This window comes from Hemibagrus wyckioides, linkage group LG27 (assembly GCF_019097595.1).
Source record: "Hemibagrus wyckioides isolate EC202008001 linkage group LG27, SWU_Hwy_1.0, whole genome shotgun sequence".
Taxonomy (NCBI): domain Eukaryota; kingdom Metazoa; phylum Chordata; class Actinopteri; order Siluriformes; family Bagridae; genus Hemibagrus; species Hemibagrus wyckioides.
Window position 1 is genome coordinate 7,887,501 of NC_080736.1, and position 21,340 is coordinate 7,908,840.

The 21,340-nt window shown below is 38.6% G+C and overlaps 3 protein-coding genes across 4 annotated transcripts in view; all 3 read right to left on the bottom strand.

Annotated features, from left to right (window-relative positions):
• The window catches only part of pias1a (protein inhibitor of activated STAT, 1a), a 67,842-nt gene extending 66,950 nt beyond the window's left edge, over positions 1-892 (bottom strand). Inside the window, exon 1 of the mRNA XM_058381946.1 lies at positions 823-892. Within this exon, the coding sequence (XP_058237929.1) occupies positions 823-846 (24 nt within the window). The 5' untranslated portion in view covers positions 847-892. The remainder of the gene's footprint in view (positions 1-822) is intronic.
• A 3,602-nt stretch (positions 893-4,494) lies between these two features.
• skor1a (SKI family transcriptional corepressor 1a) lies at positions 4,495-19,200 on the bottom strand. Of its 2 annotated transcripts, none has more exons than XM_058381930.1 (10): positions 19,064-19,200; positions 11,604-11,860; positions 8,784-10,507; positions 7,738-7,828; positions 7,532-7,627; positions 7,315-7,383; positions 6,545-6,619; positions 6,357-6,431; positions 5,750-5,815; positions 4,495-5,251 (listed from the first exon to the last, which is right to left on the bottom strand). In XM_058381930.1, exons 3-10 carry the CDS (start codon positions 10,494-10,496, stop codon positions 5,154-5,156), a joined length of 2,283 nt encoding a protein of 760 aa, XP_058237913.1. In that variant the 5' UTR covers positions 10,497-10,507; positions 11,604-11,860; positions 19,064-19,200; the 3' UTR covers positions 4,495-5,153. The 2 variants fall into 2 exon arrangements, with proteins under 2 accessions (XP_058237913.1, XP_058237912.1); XM_058381929.1 differs by having other exon boundaries at positions 7,738-7,852.
• map2k5 (mitogen-activated protein kinase kinase 5) overlaps positions 17,686-21,340 on the bottom strand; it is a 55,178-nt gene continuing 51,523 nt past the window's right edge. Inside the window, exon 22 of the mRNA XM_058381931.1 lies at positions 17,686-20,548. Coding sequence (XP_058237914.1) covers positions 20,438-20,548 — 111 coding nt within the window. The 3' untranslated portion in view covers positions 17,686-20,437. The remainder of the gene's footprint in view (positions 20,549-21,340) is intronic.

Consider the following 21,340-nt stretch of genomic DNA (forward strand, 5'->3'; position numbering starts at 1 on the left):
TCTAGATTTTTAGTTGAAATATATTTCCATTTCTGAAACTGGGCTGCTGGAAGCCGGTGTCGTAAAATCAATCAGCACACATTTTGTTGCACGTCGCCTTGGCTTATGCACAACATGACACACACATACACAATTATAACAAATACACGCAAACTTCAACAAAATACACAATTCAACAGTAAAGTGATGGTTATTTTTCGCCTTAGGAGATATGATGCTGCTTCTAAGATGGAGCCCTCTAACAAGCAGTTAAGGTTCTGGGAGAATGTTAGCCAAGCAGCTAGACTGACTGATGCTGCTCATTACATCCTACTTATTTAATAATAAAAGCAAACAAAAAAGACACAATTAAAGCACTTAAATTAATCCGAGTTTGTCTGACGAGTTGAATCACTAGCACCATGAGAATCTGATAAAACTTCTTTAAAAGAAATGATAAAAACTTGACAGCTACACCGCGAAAAGCGGACTGCTCTCTTCTCTCGCGCAACATCAACACTTGGCTGTGTCCCAAATGACTCTCTTATCCCCTACAATCGCCCACTACGTAGAGTGTGATATAACGGCACGCCAGTGCACTATATGTCCAATACGGAGCCATTTGGGATTCGGCCAATAACATGGTAAACCGAGGAGCTTTTGGAGCTTCAGAAAGCACTGCCGAGCGCACAAGTCTTCAGTATGAACTTCTGCCTCGTCCGGAAAACAAACACAGCTCAAAGTAGAAGGCTAAAGCTATAACTAAGCATCAGGTGTACTCATACATGCGCGATACGGCTTCTCATCTGTCAATTTAAGCGCAAATGGAGCGCAGCGTTTTACCTTCAGTTCCGCACTCTCCGCCATCTTGTAGTTCCCTAGCGCAGGCCATGACGTAGCGCGGTCACGTGGGGGGGCCACGCGCAGCCCGGCAGCGTCATCGCGCACGTTCCCCACAAATTGACGCAAATCAATTAACCCACAATTCATCTGTAATTCTGTGCAATAACGGCGAGCGATGATCTGATGAGTCGTGATGCTGAACCAGATACACACGGTGCCTCCGAACTCAAATCCATGCCACGTGGGAGTTGTTACAGCGGAATTTCATTTGCAATTACATTTTAGTCACATACAGTGAAAATGTGGCAACGTGAAAAGTTCAGCCCTGCACTGCACATTGCTTGATCCCAAAACAAACAACTATATATGTGTGTAGATCGGTCCTTTGTTAAGAGAGCGTCTCTTTCGAAATGAAACTCATCTCAGATGTATTGCATTAAACAGTGCAATTCTTCAAACCCCACAGAACTCAGACAGTAGACACACTTTTGTCTTCCATAAACGCTAAACACACCTTTGCTTTTCTCCTAATCGAGTCTTGACCTTCAGTAGATTTTGGTCTCAACAGTACAGCATTAATGCCACAATAAAATGTAGTCAAATAGCACTGGGACTCTAAACTAGCAAGGATTTTGACCAAGTCTATGAGTGACGAATAAAAATGTTCTTTCAGATTGAATCACAAAGGGCTGAATATGGGACATATAGTGTGCTCGATGTGGTACAGAAGTCTATGTGTGGTCTTAGAACAGCTCCTAGTTCTATATTTGTGCCTCTGGGGAACCCTAGTGTTATAATATCAAAACAGGTTGCAAATACCCTAAGGTTGCAGATAAGCCTAAAAACCCTTTGTCTAACCAGACCTTGAAGATCACTATGTGTTTTCTAGACATTTACTGCATGTATATAACTGGAAGGTCTAACCATTTGTCTAGCCATTCTCTTATGTTTATCTTTATATAGTAAACCTATTATAGAGTTAGATTATTTACTAAATATTTAAATGAATACATATTAACCACATCTTTTTTTGCTGATTATTAAAATGTCAGGAGCTTTGAATGATTTGCCTGAAAGCAGATTTTTGTTTCTTAAGAATCTGTCATACACTATATTGCCAAAAGTTTTCGGACACCCCTCCAAATCATTGAATTCAGGTGTTGTCTTTCAGGGATTGGGCTTGGCCCCTTAGTTCCAGTAAAAGGAACTCTTAATGCTTCAACAGACCAAGACATTTTGGACAATTTCATGCTCCCAACTTTGTGGGAACAGTTTGGGGATGACCCCTTCCTCGTCCAACATGACTGCTCACCAGTGCACAAAGCAAGGTCCATAAAGACATGGATGAGTGAGTTTGGTGTGGAGGAACTTGACTGGCCTGCACAGAGTCCTGACCTCAACCTGATAGAACACCTTTGGGATGAATTAGAGTGGAGACTGCGAGCCAGGCCTTCTCATCCAACATCAGTGTCTGACCTCACAAATTCACTTCTAGAGTAATGGTCAAAAATTCCCATAAACACACTCCTAAACCTTGTGCAAAGACTGAAGCTTGAAGTTGAAGCTGTTATAGCTGCAAAGGGCAGGCCAACCTTGTATTAAATTAATGTGCATGTAAAGGCAAACATCCCAAAACGTTTTGCAATATAGTGTAGCTTCATGGATAAATAAATGAATACATTCATGGTCAAACATTCCCATAAACACACTCCTAAACCTTGTGGAAAGCCTTCCCAGAAGAGTTAAAGCTGTTGTAGATGCAAAGGGCGGGTCAACTCCATATTCCATTCATGTGCATGTAAAGGCAGATGTCCTTAAAACATTTGGCAACATAGTGTATACGTGTTCAGAAGGTTCGGATCCTAATGGGTTATTGTTGGGGTTCTGCAATAACCATTATATAAACTCTCACTAATCTAAAATAAACGCATCAATTAATATGATTGCAGGACTTGATTTGTGATGACGTAGTAAACACTTTGCATGCTGTACTTCACTAAAGAGCCACTAGATGGCAGCATTGTTTTTATTATCAGCACCAAGACGTATTAAAATAAAAAAACGACCATTCAGTGTAAACAAAAATACAAATGAATAAAAGTACAGCTATTGAAAGCTCAGTGACTCCATTTGTTTCATTAAAGCAATAATGTGTATGCTTAGGGCGTAGAAAGTGTGTTGATACTCCTTATCAGTTCATGAAGTGATACTGGAGATGTGTAAGTCTGCATGAATCCTCTGCAATCCAATATTTCCTCATAAAGCTCTTTTTCTCTTTGCTTTTCTTTTTAAATCCAAGAAATACAAGAAACAAGCTTCAGAATTTCTGAGGTCTCATCATAGGAAATCACTAAAACTGGACTCATCCTTATAGATGTTGTAGCTGCTAATGATTTTTAATATTTTAATATTTTACCACCAATAAACTTCTCATATAACCCTCATGAACAATTATTTTCTTTCTGAGGTATTGAGTATGAGATTATATTTACTCAGTGGTGAGGTTCTTCACGGAACATTCGAGAACATCCATCAGAAAGACAACTAAAGAACATTTAATGGTGTGTAGGGAAAAAATCTCTTCCCACAACTAGGATTAAGGGATGCTATATAAACTGTCCTGTTTCACATAAACACTAATAAATAAATAAATAAATAAATAAATAAATAAATAAATAAATAAATAAATAAATAAAAATTGTGGAGTTCCACTACGCAGCTTCAGCATGACCTACTCTGTAATGTCACTTTATACTTGCACTATTGATCTGTAAAGTGAGTTTTGGTCTCTGAAAAAAACGGGTGGTTGTGGTGTGGTCAATAAATATCGGCCTGGATTTCTATCCTATTTCAGCATATTTTCATGTACAGTATGCATTACTACAACTAAAAGTAAATATTTTTTTTGTGTATTCCTAGAACTAGGAAAAGGTTGCATCTATATATAACCCTATAGAGTTTTCCTATTAGAAAAGCTTCCACCTTTAGGACTCTTCCCTATCTAAAGAACCCTTAATGAATCATTTCTTTCTTTTAAAGAGTGTAGTGTTATATATACACCAACCAGGCATAATATTATGACCATCTGCTTAATATTGTGTTGGTCCCCCTTTTTTCTGACCCGTCATGCACTGTGTATTTCTATCAGAACCAGCATTAACTTCTTCAGCAATTTGAGCAACAGTAACTCGTCTGTTGGATCGGATCACACGGGCCAGCCTTCACTCCCCACATGCATCAATGAGCCTTGGCCGTCCATGACCCTGTCGCTGGTTCACCACTGTTCCTTCTGTGGACCACTTTTGATAGATACTGACCACTGCAGACCGGGAACACCCCACAAGAGCTGCAGTTTTGGAGATGCTCTGATCCAGTTGTCTAGCCATCACAATTTGGCCCTTCGTCAAATTCACTCAAATCCTTACACTTGCTAATTTTTCCTGCTTCTAACGCATCAACTTTGAGGACAAAATGTTCACTTGCTGCCTAATATATCCCACCCACTAACAGGTGCCATGATGAGGAGATCATCAGTGTTATTCACTTATGCCTGATCAGTGTAAATATGATCATATTTCTATCACAGTTAAATTTATACAAGAGATTAAAGATCTAATGGAACTTTTGTTTATTTAATAATGAAGAAAGAAATCATTTTATTCTTGAAAATACACTTCAAAAATCATAGTACACAGCCAAGTAATCACATATATGTAGATTAGTACCATTTCCCCCCAAAGCCTGAGCTATGTATCTGGGAAAGGTGGACTAAGTGCCTTGGTCAAATTTATTCTGTACACACAAACATGGTAAACATCTTTAATTTAAGGTAGATTCAATTTGGATTAGGTAGGTCTTTATCATTTCTCATTTAAAGTGCTTATACAGATACAATCCATTCGGGAGAGCACATCAGTGAATCAATTTGGAATAAATACAACATAAAAACACACAAATAGTGACCATTTAAGAATGTTGTGAGATTTCACAATTCATTGCACAGTGCCACTTTATGTATTCGTGGCATTTTTAATGAGAAACAAAAAAAGCTTCGAACAAGTTCATATTAATATTCTATTGTACATATATTTCGAACAATTCCACTCTCGTCTTGTCGTTCAGCCGGCTTGCTTGATTCGGTGAAGAATCATTCATGTCCATTTCATGTCTATTTAAGCAGAACTCAAGAGAGATGCCGTTAGATCGTTTGCACATTTGCAGCCCTCAGAAAGTTCAGTGCTTTTATATTTATTGAAGAGGTCTTTTGGTTTTCGTGTGTGTAGAATCCATGGTGGTGGTGGTGGTGGTCCTCCGGTGTGTGAGGATTGTGATTAAGGTGGCAGTAGAGGTGGTTTAAAGGTGCACGTCCCTGTGCAGTGGCGTGGAGTGAGCATCTTGCAGGAGAAGTGGTGTAGAGCGTCGTGAGCTTCTAGGGGAAAAAGCAATTAGTGCGATATTTACAGGTAAGCAAAGCAAAAAGAAAAAAAAAACTATGACTACACATTTATATCAATAAAATGATGAATGTGTAAATATAGCATTAATATCTTATTAACAGCTTGTTAATGGGGATATGACAGACATAAGGCATATAAGATATACATATATACATGTTATTACTATTATTAATAGAAATTAATGTTTTGGGAATTTGGGATTTGTCAGTCCTAATCACAGAGAGGGGGGGGGGGAGAGAAGCTGTGATTCTTTTGATAGAAGCTCAGATTAATTATGTTTTGACACAGCAAAATTATCATGAATAAAAAGTAGAAGCAGCACTTGCATATTTATTTATTTTTTTTTCTTATTGCATTTTAGAATTTCTATCATTTATTTTTTTATTTTATTTTTTTTTTTGTTAGGTGCTCAGGGTCTCCAGGTATGAATTTTTGATGTTGTTGGGTATTCAGGTATTCATAGAAATTACCTTTTAGCTTCTGCTGAATTGCATATCGAGCCTTTCTCTCTTGATCCAACTCGTTGCACAAAGTGTCTAAAATTAAAAAATATATATATAAATAAATAAATAAATTCATAAAAACAAAGAGAATTTTAAAAGTACTAAAAAAAAAAAAGGTGATTAAATTTTCAATTACCTAAAATATTTTAATGAAAAATGATTTGCCAGTTATTTCTTACAAGAAGCCTTTGCCTAATTTGGGACATTTATATTTTTCAGATTTTTCTTTTTTTAATCACCATCACAGCTAAATAAATAAATAAATAAATAAATAAATAAATAAATAAATAAATAAATAAATAAATAATTAGATAGATAGATAGATAACATTTCTCCTGGACCCAAGGTGCAAAATATTGGCTCGATCCATTTTTTCATTTACTTTCATCTCCTAAATTCAGACAAATGTTTATTTTTTCTATTTGTATTCACCTGATGATGCTCCCTGATTTGTTAAATTAGAAATTTTGTACATTTTTAGCCCACTAAAAATATGCAAGTGTCACTTTTAACTTTTTTTAATTTTTATTTTAACTATAACTTTTTTTTTTATTTCCCCAACTTCAGTGCTCACCCCTGACTATTTGCAGCTGCTGCACCATCTCCTCTCGATAAGACAGCTCCCTCTTCATCTGGTCCTGAAAATTATCTGGTAAAGTCAACATGCACAGAGTCACTACTCAAAACAAAAAAAAATATATAGTTACTCCATTACTTCATTCTCTTAGTGTTTATGAAATATCCCAGTTTGATCTAAATTACCTTTCAGATTTTGAAACTCCCGTTCCATTTTCTTCCTAAGCTCCATTTGCTCCACCAGCTGTTTTTGGAGTTCCTCTATATATATATATATATATATATATATATAAAAAAAAAGAAAAAACAAGAGAGACTAATTAATTAATAAACCATTATCACTGCTACAGAGATGGCCTTCGGAGAAAGAACAAAAAGGACTTGGTGTGTTATAATTAAAAGCAAGCTTTTTAACGCATTTTCATGTCACGCTTATATGCTTTTAAATATGCATTACGGAAAACGATCGGTTCCTAAAGAAAGGAGGCACGCGCTTGCTTGCAGTGTTGCGGCGCGTGAGCTCGCGGTAATAATGAGGCCCGCTGCCTCGGGCTGTGTGCACGCGACTCGAGCTAATGCGTATGCAGTTCAAGGGCGTTTTGGAATAATGCACACTGGTTTCATTTCCTTTCTTTCTTTAAAAATAACGCAAAAAACTAGACATTTAATAATAAAACAAATAAGTGGGACAAGGAACAAACCTAAACAATGAATTCGACCTATGGCCTGGATTCTGCAGATATTTTTATTTTACTTCTAACTATTGAAATGTTTATTAGAAAAATCCTAAACATAATAAAATGACCGAATTTAACCTAAATTGTTAAATAAAAATTAACAAACATAATCGCATATTATTATTATTATTATTATTATTATTATTATTATTATTATTATTATTATAGGAATTGCATAATATAATAGGAATTAAATCGAATGCATTACTAAACCCTCACCTTTCGCCATGTGCTCGATATCTTTTTCAATTAAATGAAACCTGCCATCAGTCCTGGATGCACCTTCAACTGGAGGGGGGGGGAAAAAGGAAGGACATGAGCTTAAAATATGCAGAGATATTAATTCAGAGATCAGAGACTCTCATTTGAATACATTATAGTGAAATTCAGATCAAATGAAACAGAAAAGCAGGAAGCAAGAAAAAGAGCTACTCACTCTCAGCTTCTTTAGAAACGCTCATTTGGTCGTGACAGGATTTCTGCGATTCCCAGTCATCCTCAAGCACAGCAGCATGACTGAATCTGTGTGAATCTGGTCACAGAATGAAGAATAATATTATAGATCTAAGAGTGTATTATATATGAAACAAATATCAAATAAAATTCACCATGTATTGTGTAAGGCAAGGGAAAATGTTTTACTGTGTGATTCCTGGATCGGAGGATATTTAGGTGCTGGAACAACAGGAGGAGAGTTCAGTGAATGCCCTGCGTCCTTTTCAGCAGCACACACCTGCCAAAACCCAAACCCAAGCACCTAATTACAAACAAACACAACCCTAATTATGTGCAATCTTCTTATTCTGCCCTCTTTTGCAGAAGAAGTGCAGATTATCATTAGTACTCAAATCCACAAATGATCCGCCAATATCAGACAGCGCATTAGGGCAAATTGTTCATATTGAAAGTTAAACTGGAAAAGAGTGGAAATGACAGAGAGAGTAATTTGCTCTGAGGGACCCTGGGGAGCCTTTTTCCACAAACACGTTTCTGCCCGCCGGCCAAATAAATTAGATTTGGCCATTTATTTTAAAGTTTCAATTTAGGACAATTAGGTCTTTGTTTTCCCCTTTTCTTTGTTTTAGAGCATAAACACGTGGACCCCAGGAACAGGCCAATTGTGTGGAATAAATCTCACTCACTGACGTCACTACAAAAGGGTTTCATAAAGGGCTATAGACTTTTAATTCTATCTTATAGAGATGGAATTACTCCGACAGCGTTTAAGTAAACTGTGCTAATTAAATCTTATTGGAGAGTTATTTTATCCAGTGTTGAATTGTCGATGTCCTTAAATGAAAACTGTAGATGTTAATTAAACATTTCTTGTTATACTCTTTAAATGGTTCCAAAATCTTTGGGGTTTATTAATTAAATCTATTTTAACCAATTAAATAAAAGTATACATATATACCTACATCATTATTTCTCTCTCTCTCTCTCTCTCTCTCTCTCTCTCTCATGTATATATATATATATATATATATATATATATATATATATATATATATATATATATATGTATATATATATATATATATATATATATAGACACACACAGTAGGAGTACACTATAAATTTTATTCTGTATCTTTCACCTGGAATTGTAAATATAATATGAATGATTTAAGTTTCTCACATACAGTATCAGGTGGGTTTTCACTCTTTTGGCTCTCTGTTATACTCACATCATATGTTGAAGTGTCGTTACTCTTTGGCGCTCTGTCACTCGGCCTGTCTTCGTCCGTGTCCTCGTGTATGTCCTCCTCCTCCTCTTCCCCTCTGCTTTCCCTCACTTCTTCTCCGTGACCCCCCCGAGATAAGATCTGCCTGACTGGACTCTGTCGGTCCTCCACAGACAGCTGAACGGACTCCTCGTCGTCATCGTCATGTGTCTCCCGGTTGGACTCCACGTCCACTTCCGGTTCTCCCCCGCTGTCAACTTCCGGCGAGACAGACCTGTAGCTGGAGGTCTCGCTGACAAAGTCCGGGGACAGGTGACCCGCGGGCGGCCCCGGGTAGGCGTCTCGGTTGCCGTAGAGCTTGGCTATGCTCTCTGCGTCCTTCACGACAGGCCTAAACGCAGAAACGTAGTTAGACTTCCGTGGAGGAGACGATGCGTGACCCTCAGTCGACCTCAGCTCGTCGGCAGATTTGTCCTCGAGCGACTGAGAGCTCGAGCATCGCTCGTTGTCCCTTGGAGTGCTGCTTCTTGGACGCTCGTGCTCGACAACATCTGTCTCACTCTGGCGGCTTCCGGTGAGCTCGTGCGGCTTTGGCTGTGTGTGCTGATACGGTGGCAGGGGCAGAGCACCCGTCGTGGGCCAGAACATGGGAAATGATGGATACAGACTGTCCTTAGTGCCGGCCCAAAACACACCCGGTACGCCGGTCTTGTTTTGCTCGTTCGCGCTGTCGTCTTTCTTTTGACACAATCCGAACGGGGAGAAGCCGTACGGATGTGGGAAGAGTGGCGGTGGGATTTTCTGGAGCATACCAAAGCTTTTGCTGGGCACCGGAATAACCGGGTAATTGCGCGCGCCATTGGCTAGGCCGAGATTCGCGCGCTCATCGTCGCAGCGTAAGGTCTTGTGCGGGATTTCTGGAGAAGCGGCCCGCCTGACATGGCCCGGGCCTTGTGATTTGAGAGGCGACATATCGCACCCGCTTCCAGGCATCGTCCTTTTCCTGCTGCCCCCGTTAAACATGGCCTTCACGTCCTCCCACGCGTGCGAGATGTCATCGGGCATTTGCTTGTCTGCAAGTTTCAGGTGGCGCCTCCAGGAATTAAAATTCGCTGCGTCTGGCTGTGTGTATTTGGACTCAGGAGTGCGGTGGGAGTGGAATATGAACTTGTTTGGGGAGAAGTACATGCTGCAGTACGCGCACTTGATGCACTTGGCGCGCGAGCTGTTATACCTGGCTGGGATGAAATTGCCTCTGCAGCCCCACGCGCATTCGTGCGAGACGTCAAACGCGAAGTTCTCGGGCAGTTTTGGAGGTGCGTGAGTGCCCAGAAACGACTTGCAGAGCCTTTCTGCCTCCCGTTTGGTGATCATCCCGCACCGGCGAGAGGAAATGGGCATGGCACCGGCGCGTCTCAGGATCTCCAGCTGCACCGGTGTGCACTGCACGCACGTGATACCGAGAGCGACGCGTCGGTTGTGAATTTCGTTGTAGCTGTAGCTTTTCAGCAGAGTGTTGGAGATCTGGGCCAGGCAAAGGCGCTCCTGACCGTCTATGACCAGAGACACGATGGGCACACCGTAAAGAGACGTCTCGCTCACTTGGTTGGGTTTCAGCGATGCGCCGCCGCCGGAGAAAGGAGACATATCCCTTTTAGAGTGCGGCGGAGAGCTGGCTTCCGGTACCGAAGCCAGCGGCGCGCTTATCGGCTCCATTCCCTAAAAATCTAAAGAAAAGTACCATTAAAATTTAGCATCTAAAACACAGATTTGTTTATAGCATAAATATTACTTTCTTAAAAAATATTCCGGTCCGAGTGAAGACTGTAAAGAGTTAATTAAGCACAGTTTTTAACCCAGTTTTCCTTTATCATAATTTTTAATTTCTTAGGCTTGGTAGCTAATAATAATAGGCCAATAGTCAAATAAACAAACAAATACCGGATATAATTATTATGATTATCATCATATTATTGTAGTTGTCAATGTCTGTTTTTTATTATTATGATGATAATGATCATCACCATTAATGTATTAATAATGTATTATTAACACTACTACTACTACTGATGCTAATAATAATAATAATAATAATAATAATAATAATAATAATAATAATAATAAACAGACAACATTAGAAACAATATGCTTAAATTTTGATAATAATATCCAATATTTTTCTTCTTTACCATTCTCCTATTATTACCTATTTCTGGTGTACTTCTGGATAAATATTTTGTTATACTACTTGTTAATAATTTTATACGTTTATCTTTTACTCCTGACATAAAAGTTCATATAATACATACCCAATCTCATACTATAAAATATTATCACGTGCCTTCCTAATGGAATAGTATTTAATCTTACTATTGTTATTATTAAATTTAATTTAAAAGAAATACCTCCTGATTTTTAATCGGCTAGAAATTGTGAGAAACTCGTCTACACGGTCCAACATTGATGCTAACACTGTGCCTTATAGAGATAATAACACAAAAATTAAGAGCATTATAACGCATCCTGCCAGTCAAAGTCTGATCTCTAATCATTAAGACGCTCCGACAAGAGTTGTTAATATTGAGTCTGGTCAAATATTTTGTTGCCTGGTCATCTGGTCATCTTTGACCACCAATTCTGATCAGTTTGTGCGAAACGCATCAGCTTTATTCGAACTAAACACTGCTCGCCTTTTTCACATCCATGCAAATTCTTTACACAGAAACACTGAGTTGTCGCAGTGATAAAAACGAGCTGCTGAAGATATTCACACTGCCATAATGCACCTGTGATAATATACAGATTATAGTGAGAAACACTGACCTTATATATCGAACCCAAAGCAAAAATGAATGACGATCTCGCAGACTTATTGCAAGTAGCAGAGCAATAACCGTCCTCCAGATGTCCAACAACGCAATGAGAGACGCGCAGTAGAGTCTCCTACTTCTCTCTCCCTCTCTCCCTCTCTCTCTCTCTCTCTCTCTCTCTCTCTCAGAGTAGTAGGGCAAACATTTCCATTCGTCTCAAGCACAGAGCATTGAGCGACCGCATGCCAGTCCGGGCCACTTCTTGTCAGACTGAATGAGGGGAACAGACGAAAATAAGGACAAGACACACCCACAGAAGCACGAGCCACGCGGAATATTAACCCGTTTAACGCCGGGACAAGTGGAGACAATCAGCACGAGACGTCAGTTTTACTACAGACAGGCAGACAAACAGACAGACAGATAGATAGATTGATAGATTAATAGGGAGATAGGTTATTATTATTATTATTATTATTATTATTATTATTATTATTATTATTATTATTATTATTATTATTATCACCACAAATAATAATAATAATAATAATAATAATAATAATAATAATAATAATAATAATAATAACAATACATATTATATGCTCCTAAATGTATCAGCCAAATAAATTATATATTATTACACAGCCCATAAAGGACAAAGCTTCTAGAAGTATAAAATCACAACAAATGACCACTGACCAGTGGTTATTTTTAACTAAGTGGTTTATTTTTTTTTTATTTGTGCGCGTTGCACTGACATGTGGTAATCTCACAAGTCTTTCATTACGAATTTGCATTGAAACTTTGCCCCCCAGGCAACCCGTCGCCCTGGGGCACTTTGCCTAAACTGCGCGTGCGGTCTCGCGCTCTGCCGTTCCCCCACACAGTGCCCTATAGGTAAACGCTGCACATTTGTTTACCACACACGCCAGTGAGAGCGGATCCCATGTACAAACACTGATATATTATAGCAATCGGCAGAGAGCGAAGTGGTGGAACCCTATATGAGCACATTAACTATTTAAAGCCAGATCAATGCCCTTCAGTTAACCCCAACTAAAAAACTGACGCACAGATATAGCGAGTCATGACCAAGTAAGCATTGCATGAATGTGGAAAATTGTTCTTTTAGAAAAACAACGTGATATCCATAAACAGGGTCTTAAACAAGTCTGCTCATATTATATTTAAGCTAGAAATAATAGATTAATATTATTAGTGTAGTTTATGTAAAAAAATATAACGAAGAATGGTCCAGAATGGTGTTCTGGATGAATCTGTTTGGTGAATTAAATTCAGTAATACATCAAATTTCCCATAGTAGTAAACTGGTGCGTGTTTTTTTTCAGTAGTTTTGTTTCAGCAGAAAACACAGAATCACAGAGTATAAGAATAGACCAAGCAGCATCCAAAGCGCTTTAAATCACAGGTATAAAGTTCAAACAGTGCTTTTTACTCTTAGAAAATAAAGATACTGCACTTTTCCTTCTTTTTATGGGCTGGTACCCATGTGCACATCTTTACTATGTAGAAATGTGAACGTGCTGTGCCTTTAAAGCTTTCAAAACTCATTTACAAGAGCTTAAATTATTTTAAACCTGGACTAAATGCACGTTTAGGTGACAGACACATATTTAACGCATATAAAGATTTGCCCTTGAGGGACCCATTCCTCTAATTTTTCTTTTTTCATTGTGTGCAACATAAAATGAGCAATTTATTTATTATTAACCCAAAATAACCGGCTTTTTAATTAAAATAGTATTTAAGATGGTTGAGTTCATTGGTATATAAATGCATATATTTATGTTTCGTGTTGTTTTATGTCATTTCATCTGGGGGTCACTAACAGAGACGGGATGGTTGTAACGCGTGCCAAGTGTCGCGGGGCCACCCGCCTGAGCTTAATGTAATATTGATGCTGAGCGAAACTTTAACCCGACTCGGCCCTGAGCGCGTCCTCTTTCACCATACAAGAGGCTTCGCTCTGTTCCAACAATAATTACAATTTCACACTGTAATTATTCCTTCCCTGTTAATTATTTAGAGCACAGGCTGACTGCGGCACGGTTACCGTTTATGGAGGGGACACTGGGGTGGTGCGTCTGAGAGAGAGAATATATAAATATATACATATACACACACATTATATTTTATATATAGAGAGAGAGACGCATGACGCATATATATATATATATATATGCGCACATACATGTAAAAGTCCAGATAACAACAACTGGTTATGTCCAATTTTTAGTTTTCCAGTTCAATTCAATTCAATTTAATTTTTAATTTTATTTGTATAGTGCTTTTGCAAATGGACATCAGCAGCAGCTTTACAGAACATAAGAAACATAGTACAAAAGTCCTAGATTTATGTTAGACAAAATCATCCATCCCTAGTGACATAGCCTGAGGCGACTATGGCAAGGAAAAACTCCTTTAGATGGTATAAGGAAGAAACCTTGAGAAGAAGCAGACTCAGTTTATGTTAAGAAGTGGTGTAACATTGCTGTATGCTGTATAGCTTTCACGTGCAACACAAGCCATGTTACAGCTCCAAAAGATACAGGTCCAATACACTGACGCCTGAACCCTTCTGTATTGTAACTCTTACAGTGGCTCATATATCGTTGGCTATTTTTGTGCTGCTCCTTTTTTCCTTATTAATAATTAGCAGCAACGAGGTTACGATTAGTTTAACGTGCAGTCCTTTTGTTTGCAACACGACATGATCGTGACATGCTTTTAAAGTAATCAATGGTTGTTTAGGGCCCATTTTAATCAATAGGATAAATATTGTATTTCAGAAACATCTGGCATTATTAGTTCATTAATACTAGAGATTGTTTTACATGCACGAGTAAACGAATTAGTGATACAAGATGGTTGAAAAAAAAGGTCAAGGGAAAATTTGCAGCGCATCAGGGGGTGTTTCAGAAAAATAATTTGCTTGCTGTGATATATAATTAAGATTTCATGTATAGGTGTATTGGGTGGATTAGAATTATTGGATCTTATATTTCGAGTTGTTGCACATTTTATTGCGGTGTACAAACAGAGCAAGTATTTGGCGCATAATTAAAACATTGCGATTAAGGACTTTATTTATTGTGGAGATAATCTGCTGTACGTTAATCTATCATTTACTAGAATATGAGTGTATATGCGTGCTTTTAAAGATGTTCACCAGTCCAGATCACATACTGTCAAAATTCATTTCAGCAAGGTGGTCAATAGCAATAACAAAAAACGACTTATTGGAAGAGAAACATCTGATCATTTTGAAGAGCATTCAGCTCTGAGTGTGTTGACTAGTGGAGCAGGCAACCATCCTGGGGCTCAGGAGAAACCTAATCCTTCCTTCTCATATCAGCCACTCAGGAGGCTTCACGGCCACTTACTGTTTCAGAGCAGTGCTGCCCGAGCCATACACTCCAGACCTTCTGCAGACCATATTACAGACAAGAAGATGGAGGATGAATATGTTGTGTTGAGTAATTAAACAGCTCTGAAAAGTGAAAACTGAAGGCTAAAGATATGGGGATTATCCAGAGAATAGCTATATGATCTGCACTTGAGGAGAACTAAAGGGAAAGAAAGCAGGTTTTATATATATATATATATATATATATATATATATATATATATATATATATATATATATATATATATAAGCACAAGGTCTAGTTTCTGGAGGTCACACGAGAGATTGGCACATAAATCAGTGCCAGAGTCATTCAGAGGGAGACGTTTAATAACCGTACCAGATGAAAGCCAATGTAGTACAGTAACCAGTTCTATCAGCAGCGTCTAAAAGCCACATGACCCCAAATAAATTCCACTTTAGCACCAGATCAATCAGCTCCGTTCATATTGATCTCTCTCGGCCTGACACTCCTTAAGTCGCCTGGCCGCAACCTTTTTTTTTTGTTTCGAGTGAAAATAGCGTTTCGATTACTGTTTTTTTTTTTATTAGGAAAAGGATTGCTACAAGAGGTTCTCCGTGGCCCGAAAATTAAGTGGTGACATTTTAATTACTGGACATTGATAAAAGGATCTTGGTAATAGCACTGACATGCGGCGGCTCCGCTCTTCCGGCCCGCGCGCGCTAATCGAACCGGACCGCTGTGGGGAAGCTGGAGAGAGCTGAGAGGGCTTAAAACGCTGCCCGCCGGAAATACACACGATTTATGGTCACATTTTAGAAATATAATTTAATTTTGGCCTTCTAAGGCAGCCGCTTTCTAGCCGCTAGGCGGCGTTAATAAAAAAAGGGATGGACGCCACTAGATCCCTAAAGGTGTACTGTGGTATCTGGTGTTCCACCTCGCAACTTAAAGGACACTTTGGATAGATACTGACCACTGCAGACCGGGAACACCCCATAAGAGTTTTGGAAATGCTCTGGCCATCACAATGATGCTCTTCATCAAACTCGCTCAAATCCTTCCTCTTGCCCATTTTTCCTGCTTCTAACACGTCAACTTTGAGGATAAAATGTTGACTTGCTGCCTAATATATCCCACCCACTAACAGGTGCCATGATGAGGAGATCATCAGTGCTATTCTCTTCACCTCTCGGGGTTCATAATGTTATGCCTGATCGGTATAATTACATAATATTGATGTTGGGGTATATATAGTAGTTTCTGGTCAATTTACACAGCTGGTATTATTATTAGATCTCTTATTAGAGGATTTTATGAACCTTCCTAGCACTTCTTGGTTGATTCGCCCAAGCTCCAAATAAACCTCACTTGTTTAGGTGTTTTATTTTTTCACTTCACCTCTCAGTGCTCATAATGTTATGCCTGATATACTGTAAAAAGCACTTGGCAGCACGAGTGCAATTTACAGTAAACGACTGTTTTATTGTTGCCTTGATTGACAGGTGAACACACCCTCACCTGGATACCCTTCAGTCGGACATCTAGACATTTATCAGGGACTGCCAAAACTCCTGTAAAATGTCTATAGGTTTTATTAATTGTCAGGAAATTATGGTAAAATTGACATTAAACAACTGTACACCATATTCAAAGTGCTGCAGCATCTTACATAACTATGAAATGCTCTGTGGATGGTGACTTAAAAAATACTAAGAAAAAAAGTGACAGGATGAGACTGAGCTGAAGGTTAAGGATCTTGATCAAGGGACCCAACAATAGCACTTACACGGAACACCACACCAAGCCTCATTTCAACTAGCTAAACTAGCTTGCATTGATTCAGTCAATTGATTCTTCCAATGAATTAACTCACACTAATAAATTGCATTGAATCGGGGTGAGCTGGTTGATCTAGCTGCATTGGCGAAGTGTTTAAATGCAGTTGAGCAAGAAGTATCCTGCATAAAATGCACTGGATTACAAATTGTTTCATAGTATATAAAATATTACAGTACTTTTCTGGTAACCTCGCTGTCAGGATATTACTGTAAAACCTACAACTGATTTCTTTTTACAGTGAGCCTAGTTGAATTTGGATTTTTGACAGCCCTTGATTATTATGTAAATGCCAACAAGATGACCAACAGAAGGTTCTGGGGTCAGGGGAGGGTCACCCATCAATCAAAGCAACAGTATAGCAGCTTTCATAAATTGCACACAACAGGAGGCATGACTTCAAGTGCATATATGAAAAGGGGCTTGATATTGAGTCAAAATATAGACATGACAGCAGCTATGTGTGGGTGTGCCATACAATAAATGTTGAGCTCTTAAGTTTGTAACTATTTAAAAAGAATCACAACATTCATCTGTATCTTCACAGATGTTTTAGGTGCCTAGATACTATTAGGATAGCTAGGGATGGCCTCTACCGGGATCAAGGTCCAGTGATACAGGTTTTTTGGGTTTCCTCCCATCAGGTCCCCTGGTTTCCTCCCATTTAAAAAATACTACACAGGGATGTGAACGAGTGTCTGAATCTGATTTCATGGACCCCAGATATGAACTGGTGTCCCATCCTGCCTTGTATCTGTGGAGCCACTATGATCCTGACCAAAATAAAACACTGACTGAAGATGATTATGTTGTGTAACTTGCGTGTAATGTGAAAAATTGATGATCATTATAAAAAAATAGCAAGACTCCTGAACAATACACATTTTATAACATTTGGTAAGCATGAAAAGAGAAAAGACATTCAATTATGGGAATGTACACCGATCAGGCATAACATTATGAGCAGTGCCAGAGGAAGTGAAGAACACTGATTAGTGGGTGGGATATATTAAGCAGCGAGTGAACATTTTGTCCTCAAAGTTGATGTGTTAGAAGCAGAAAAAATGGGCAAGTGTAAGGATTTGAGCGAATTTGATGAAGGGCCAAATTGTGATGTCTAGACAACTGGATCAGAGCATCTCCAAAACTGCAGCTCTTGTGGGGTGTTCCTGGTCTGCAGTGGTCAGTATCTATCAAAAGTAATCCAAGGAAGGAACAGTGGTGAACCGGCGACAGGGTCATGCGTGGCCAAGCCTCACTGATGCACGAGGGGAGTGAAAGCTGGCCTGTGTGATCCAATCCAACAGACGAGCTACTGTTGCTCAAATTTATGAAGAAGTTAATGCTGGTTCTGATAGACAGGTGTCAGAATACACAGTGCATGACGGGTCAGGGCTGTTTTGGAAAAAGCAAAAAGCGGACAAACACAATATTAGGCAGGTGGTCATAATGTTATACCTGATCGGTGTATACCAAGCATAAATTCAACATATTCACACGTGTGACAGTCCTGACAAACTGGCTTCAAAAGATCCTGAAACATTTTTCACTTTCTTAAACATCTAAACTTATGAATTTAGATATTCAACATACAAAAAAAAAAAAAAAAAAAAAAGATGCTCTAAACAATATAAAAAGTTCAATTTAATCTTATCTTATATTAAGATTAAAGTATTGCTAATGATATTATTTTTTTTCCCCCCACAATAAAGTAATACCAACACATTTCAGGTAATAGAGAAAAAGAACTGTCACATTATTTTTCACAATAATGACCAGGCCTGTGTTGTTTGTGCACCTACAAATGCATTTAGACGAATAAATACGCAGTTAAAAAAGCATAAGGGACACTTTTGGATTTCTTCACAGAAAGCATTTTCTACTACGCGCATTAAAATGGCCCTTTAATGGCTTGAAGTGCAGTTCTTTATATTAAGAGAATGAAGTGAGGTGTTTATAGGAGCATCAAGAGAGAGACAACATTCTGAATGTTTCATTTACTTAGGAAATGTCGAAGGTGTGCAAACTTCCACAGCAATGTGAAATGAGACTCATGTGCCACCAGTGAACCACACAGTTCTTAAAAAATAAGAAAGGAAAAATAAGAGACATAAAGAGAAGAAACGTAACAGTGCATTTGATCTGGAGTTAAAACCAAACCCTGAACATAGACATCATAAACAAAAAGATATTTGGATGACAATTTGGTAACATCTCAAGAAAACCCTTCAAGTTTCATACTTACTTTGGGTATAAATGCTCTACAGCTCCCTTTCTTCACTGGAATCTCATCAGGTATTAACTGTTGCAACTCCTTTCAGGTCCAAGTGGTGCAGGATGCAAAGTATGTGCCTACTAGCACTGCTTCATTTATAAAGTAACGCTGTATAAAAACACAGCAGTACAATAAGTGCATTATGGCATAAACCGTCTTTAAGTGGCCCATGGAGTATTGTAGTAGCAGGCAGATGTGGTGGGTTGATGCAGCTGTAACATATGAGGCATGTTAGTCGGCAGCTGTCAGTGGTTAATAGAATAGTGAGCAAAAATTATTTACTCCCTGCTGTGGAATGATTACATGCTGTAGTGGAGAGGGAGGATGATGCTGATTTGAATTAAATATATCTAATAGATAAGTGAGGTCATTCGAGTTAAAAGATTAGATTTAAGACCCATCTTTATGTGCACTGGAGGTTAAAACAAGTGGCTGGAATAACTGTAGCTTCATTAACCTGGGAAAAGATTATGATTGAAGGCACAGATCAGAACGCGAGTGGTCTGTTATTGTGGTTTATGCATTGCATGAGACTTCCACGCACAATTACGCAATCTTTGAGGATTTCTGACCAATCTGGATGTTCCTTTCTTTGTACCCAATGAAATTATTGAATAAATGTGTTTGTGAAAACAAACAAAGGCTACATTTAAACCAATGTGACCCTGACATTAAACAGGCCATGTGTCACAAAGCAATTTAAGAGCAATGTGCCACATGCAATACACTTAATGACTGAGGCCTTTCTTTTTCTCATGGGCATCGTATCTGATTGCCCGTTCAGCAAAAAAAATCCACCCTCTCTTGCTCATTTGGCTGCGGCTTTCATCCAAAGCAATGTACGACTGAAACAAGACACAAGTGAGAAGATAACGGTTAAGGTCTTGCACAAGGACCCAATCCGTGGCCGTGTGATGGTGCTGGGATTTTACCTCACGACCTTTTGATCAGTAGCCCAAAGCCTTTCCGAAAATGCAAAAAACGTTTACTCTGCATTATGAGGTGTCCTAGTTTATCCTGGAACAGCCCTATTAAAACGCATTTGCTTCATGGGCCATCTGCTGTGGAAATGATGAGAGTCAGAAGCCTGAAACATTTATACTGCAATTTGCACAAGCATTCAAAAACAAATATATAAAACAAAGAGAAACAAAAATAAAGATCTGGAGTTATTGGATCCATCAAAAAAAAAAAATAAAAAAAAAAATAATAAAAGGTCCGTAAGCACTCTGGAGTCTGTTTATGGGTGGTCTCCTTCAAGTAAGTCCAGCCATTAAACCTCTGTACACTCAGTGGCACTTGACCAAAAGGAAAAAAGTGGCTCCCTTGTTGTGTCATGGCTCCTTACATTAGCCCCTGAGCCTGCTGGGATTTGCGGTCCTCCAAGCTCTGACACACCCACATGGATACTACCTCCGTATTCCCGTCATCGTATTGTGTGATAAATGGATGGTCCTGAAAAAGACAGCAAAAGAAGGAGTAAATCACTTAGACCTGTTTTTTTTAACTGGTGTAAAGAAGCCATTATGAGACACAAGTGCTAGGTTTGACCCTGATAGTGATACTGTGACAAGGTGACTGGCAGGAGAACTTTTCTTCCATTCTAGCCCCAAAAAGGTAAATTATAAAACACCATGACAGCAAACTCGTTGCTTGAACTAATCTTATTAACCGAGCATATGCTAAAAAAGCATCGTGTATGATTTAGTGGCTGTGCTGCTGTTACTTAAAGGCTTCTGTCTCCGCTGTGACCCTGCCACTGGCTGCCCAGTTACTGTGATTCCTGATTGGAGCTTTAGGCTTTGGAGATAAATTAGCAGTGACACTCTGCGCTGTTTAAATGAATGTGTCTTTCCTTATTACTCTGATGTAGTGATTCTGGCAGAGGCACTTGTGTACCGCTTAAACTGCACGGGCAAATCCTAATTAAATAAGAGATGGAATTAAGGAGGAATATAAAATGAAAGGAGTGTTAAAGGACATTTTATAAAGGGTGTTTTTAAATGAATTATACTTTAGCCAAGATCTTTTATCCCCAATATAATTAACAGAGGTATTGGCTTCCTAACCGGATATACAATAACATTATTGGTGATATAATATTAAATACATGAGATGGTCCGTTTTATATGGTTTGACTCTTTATACTGTTTATACATACTGAGATTAGTTGAGATCGTAATATGTTAGTAAGAAAGTGTGGATTTTGATTTTAACGATTTATACATTTCAAAAAATAACAGAAAA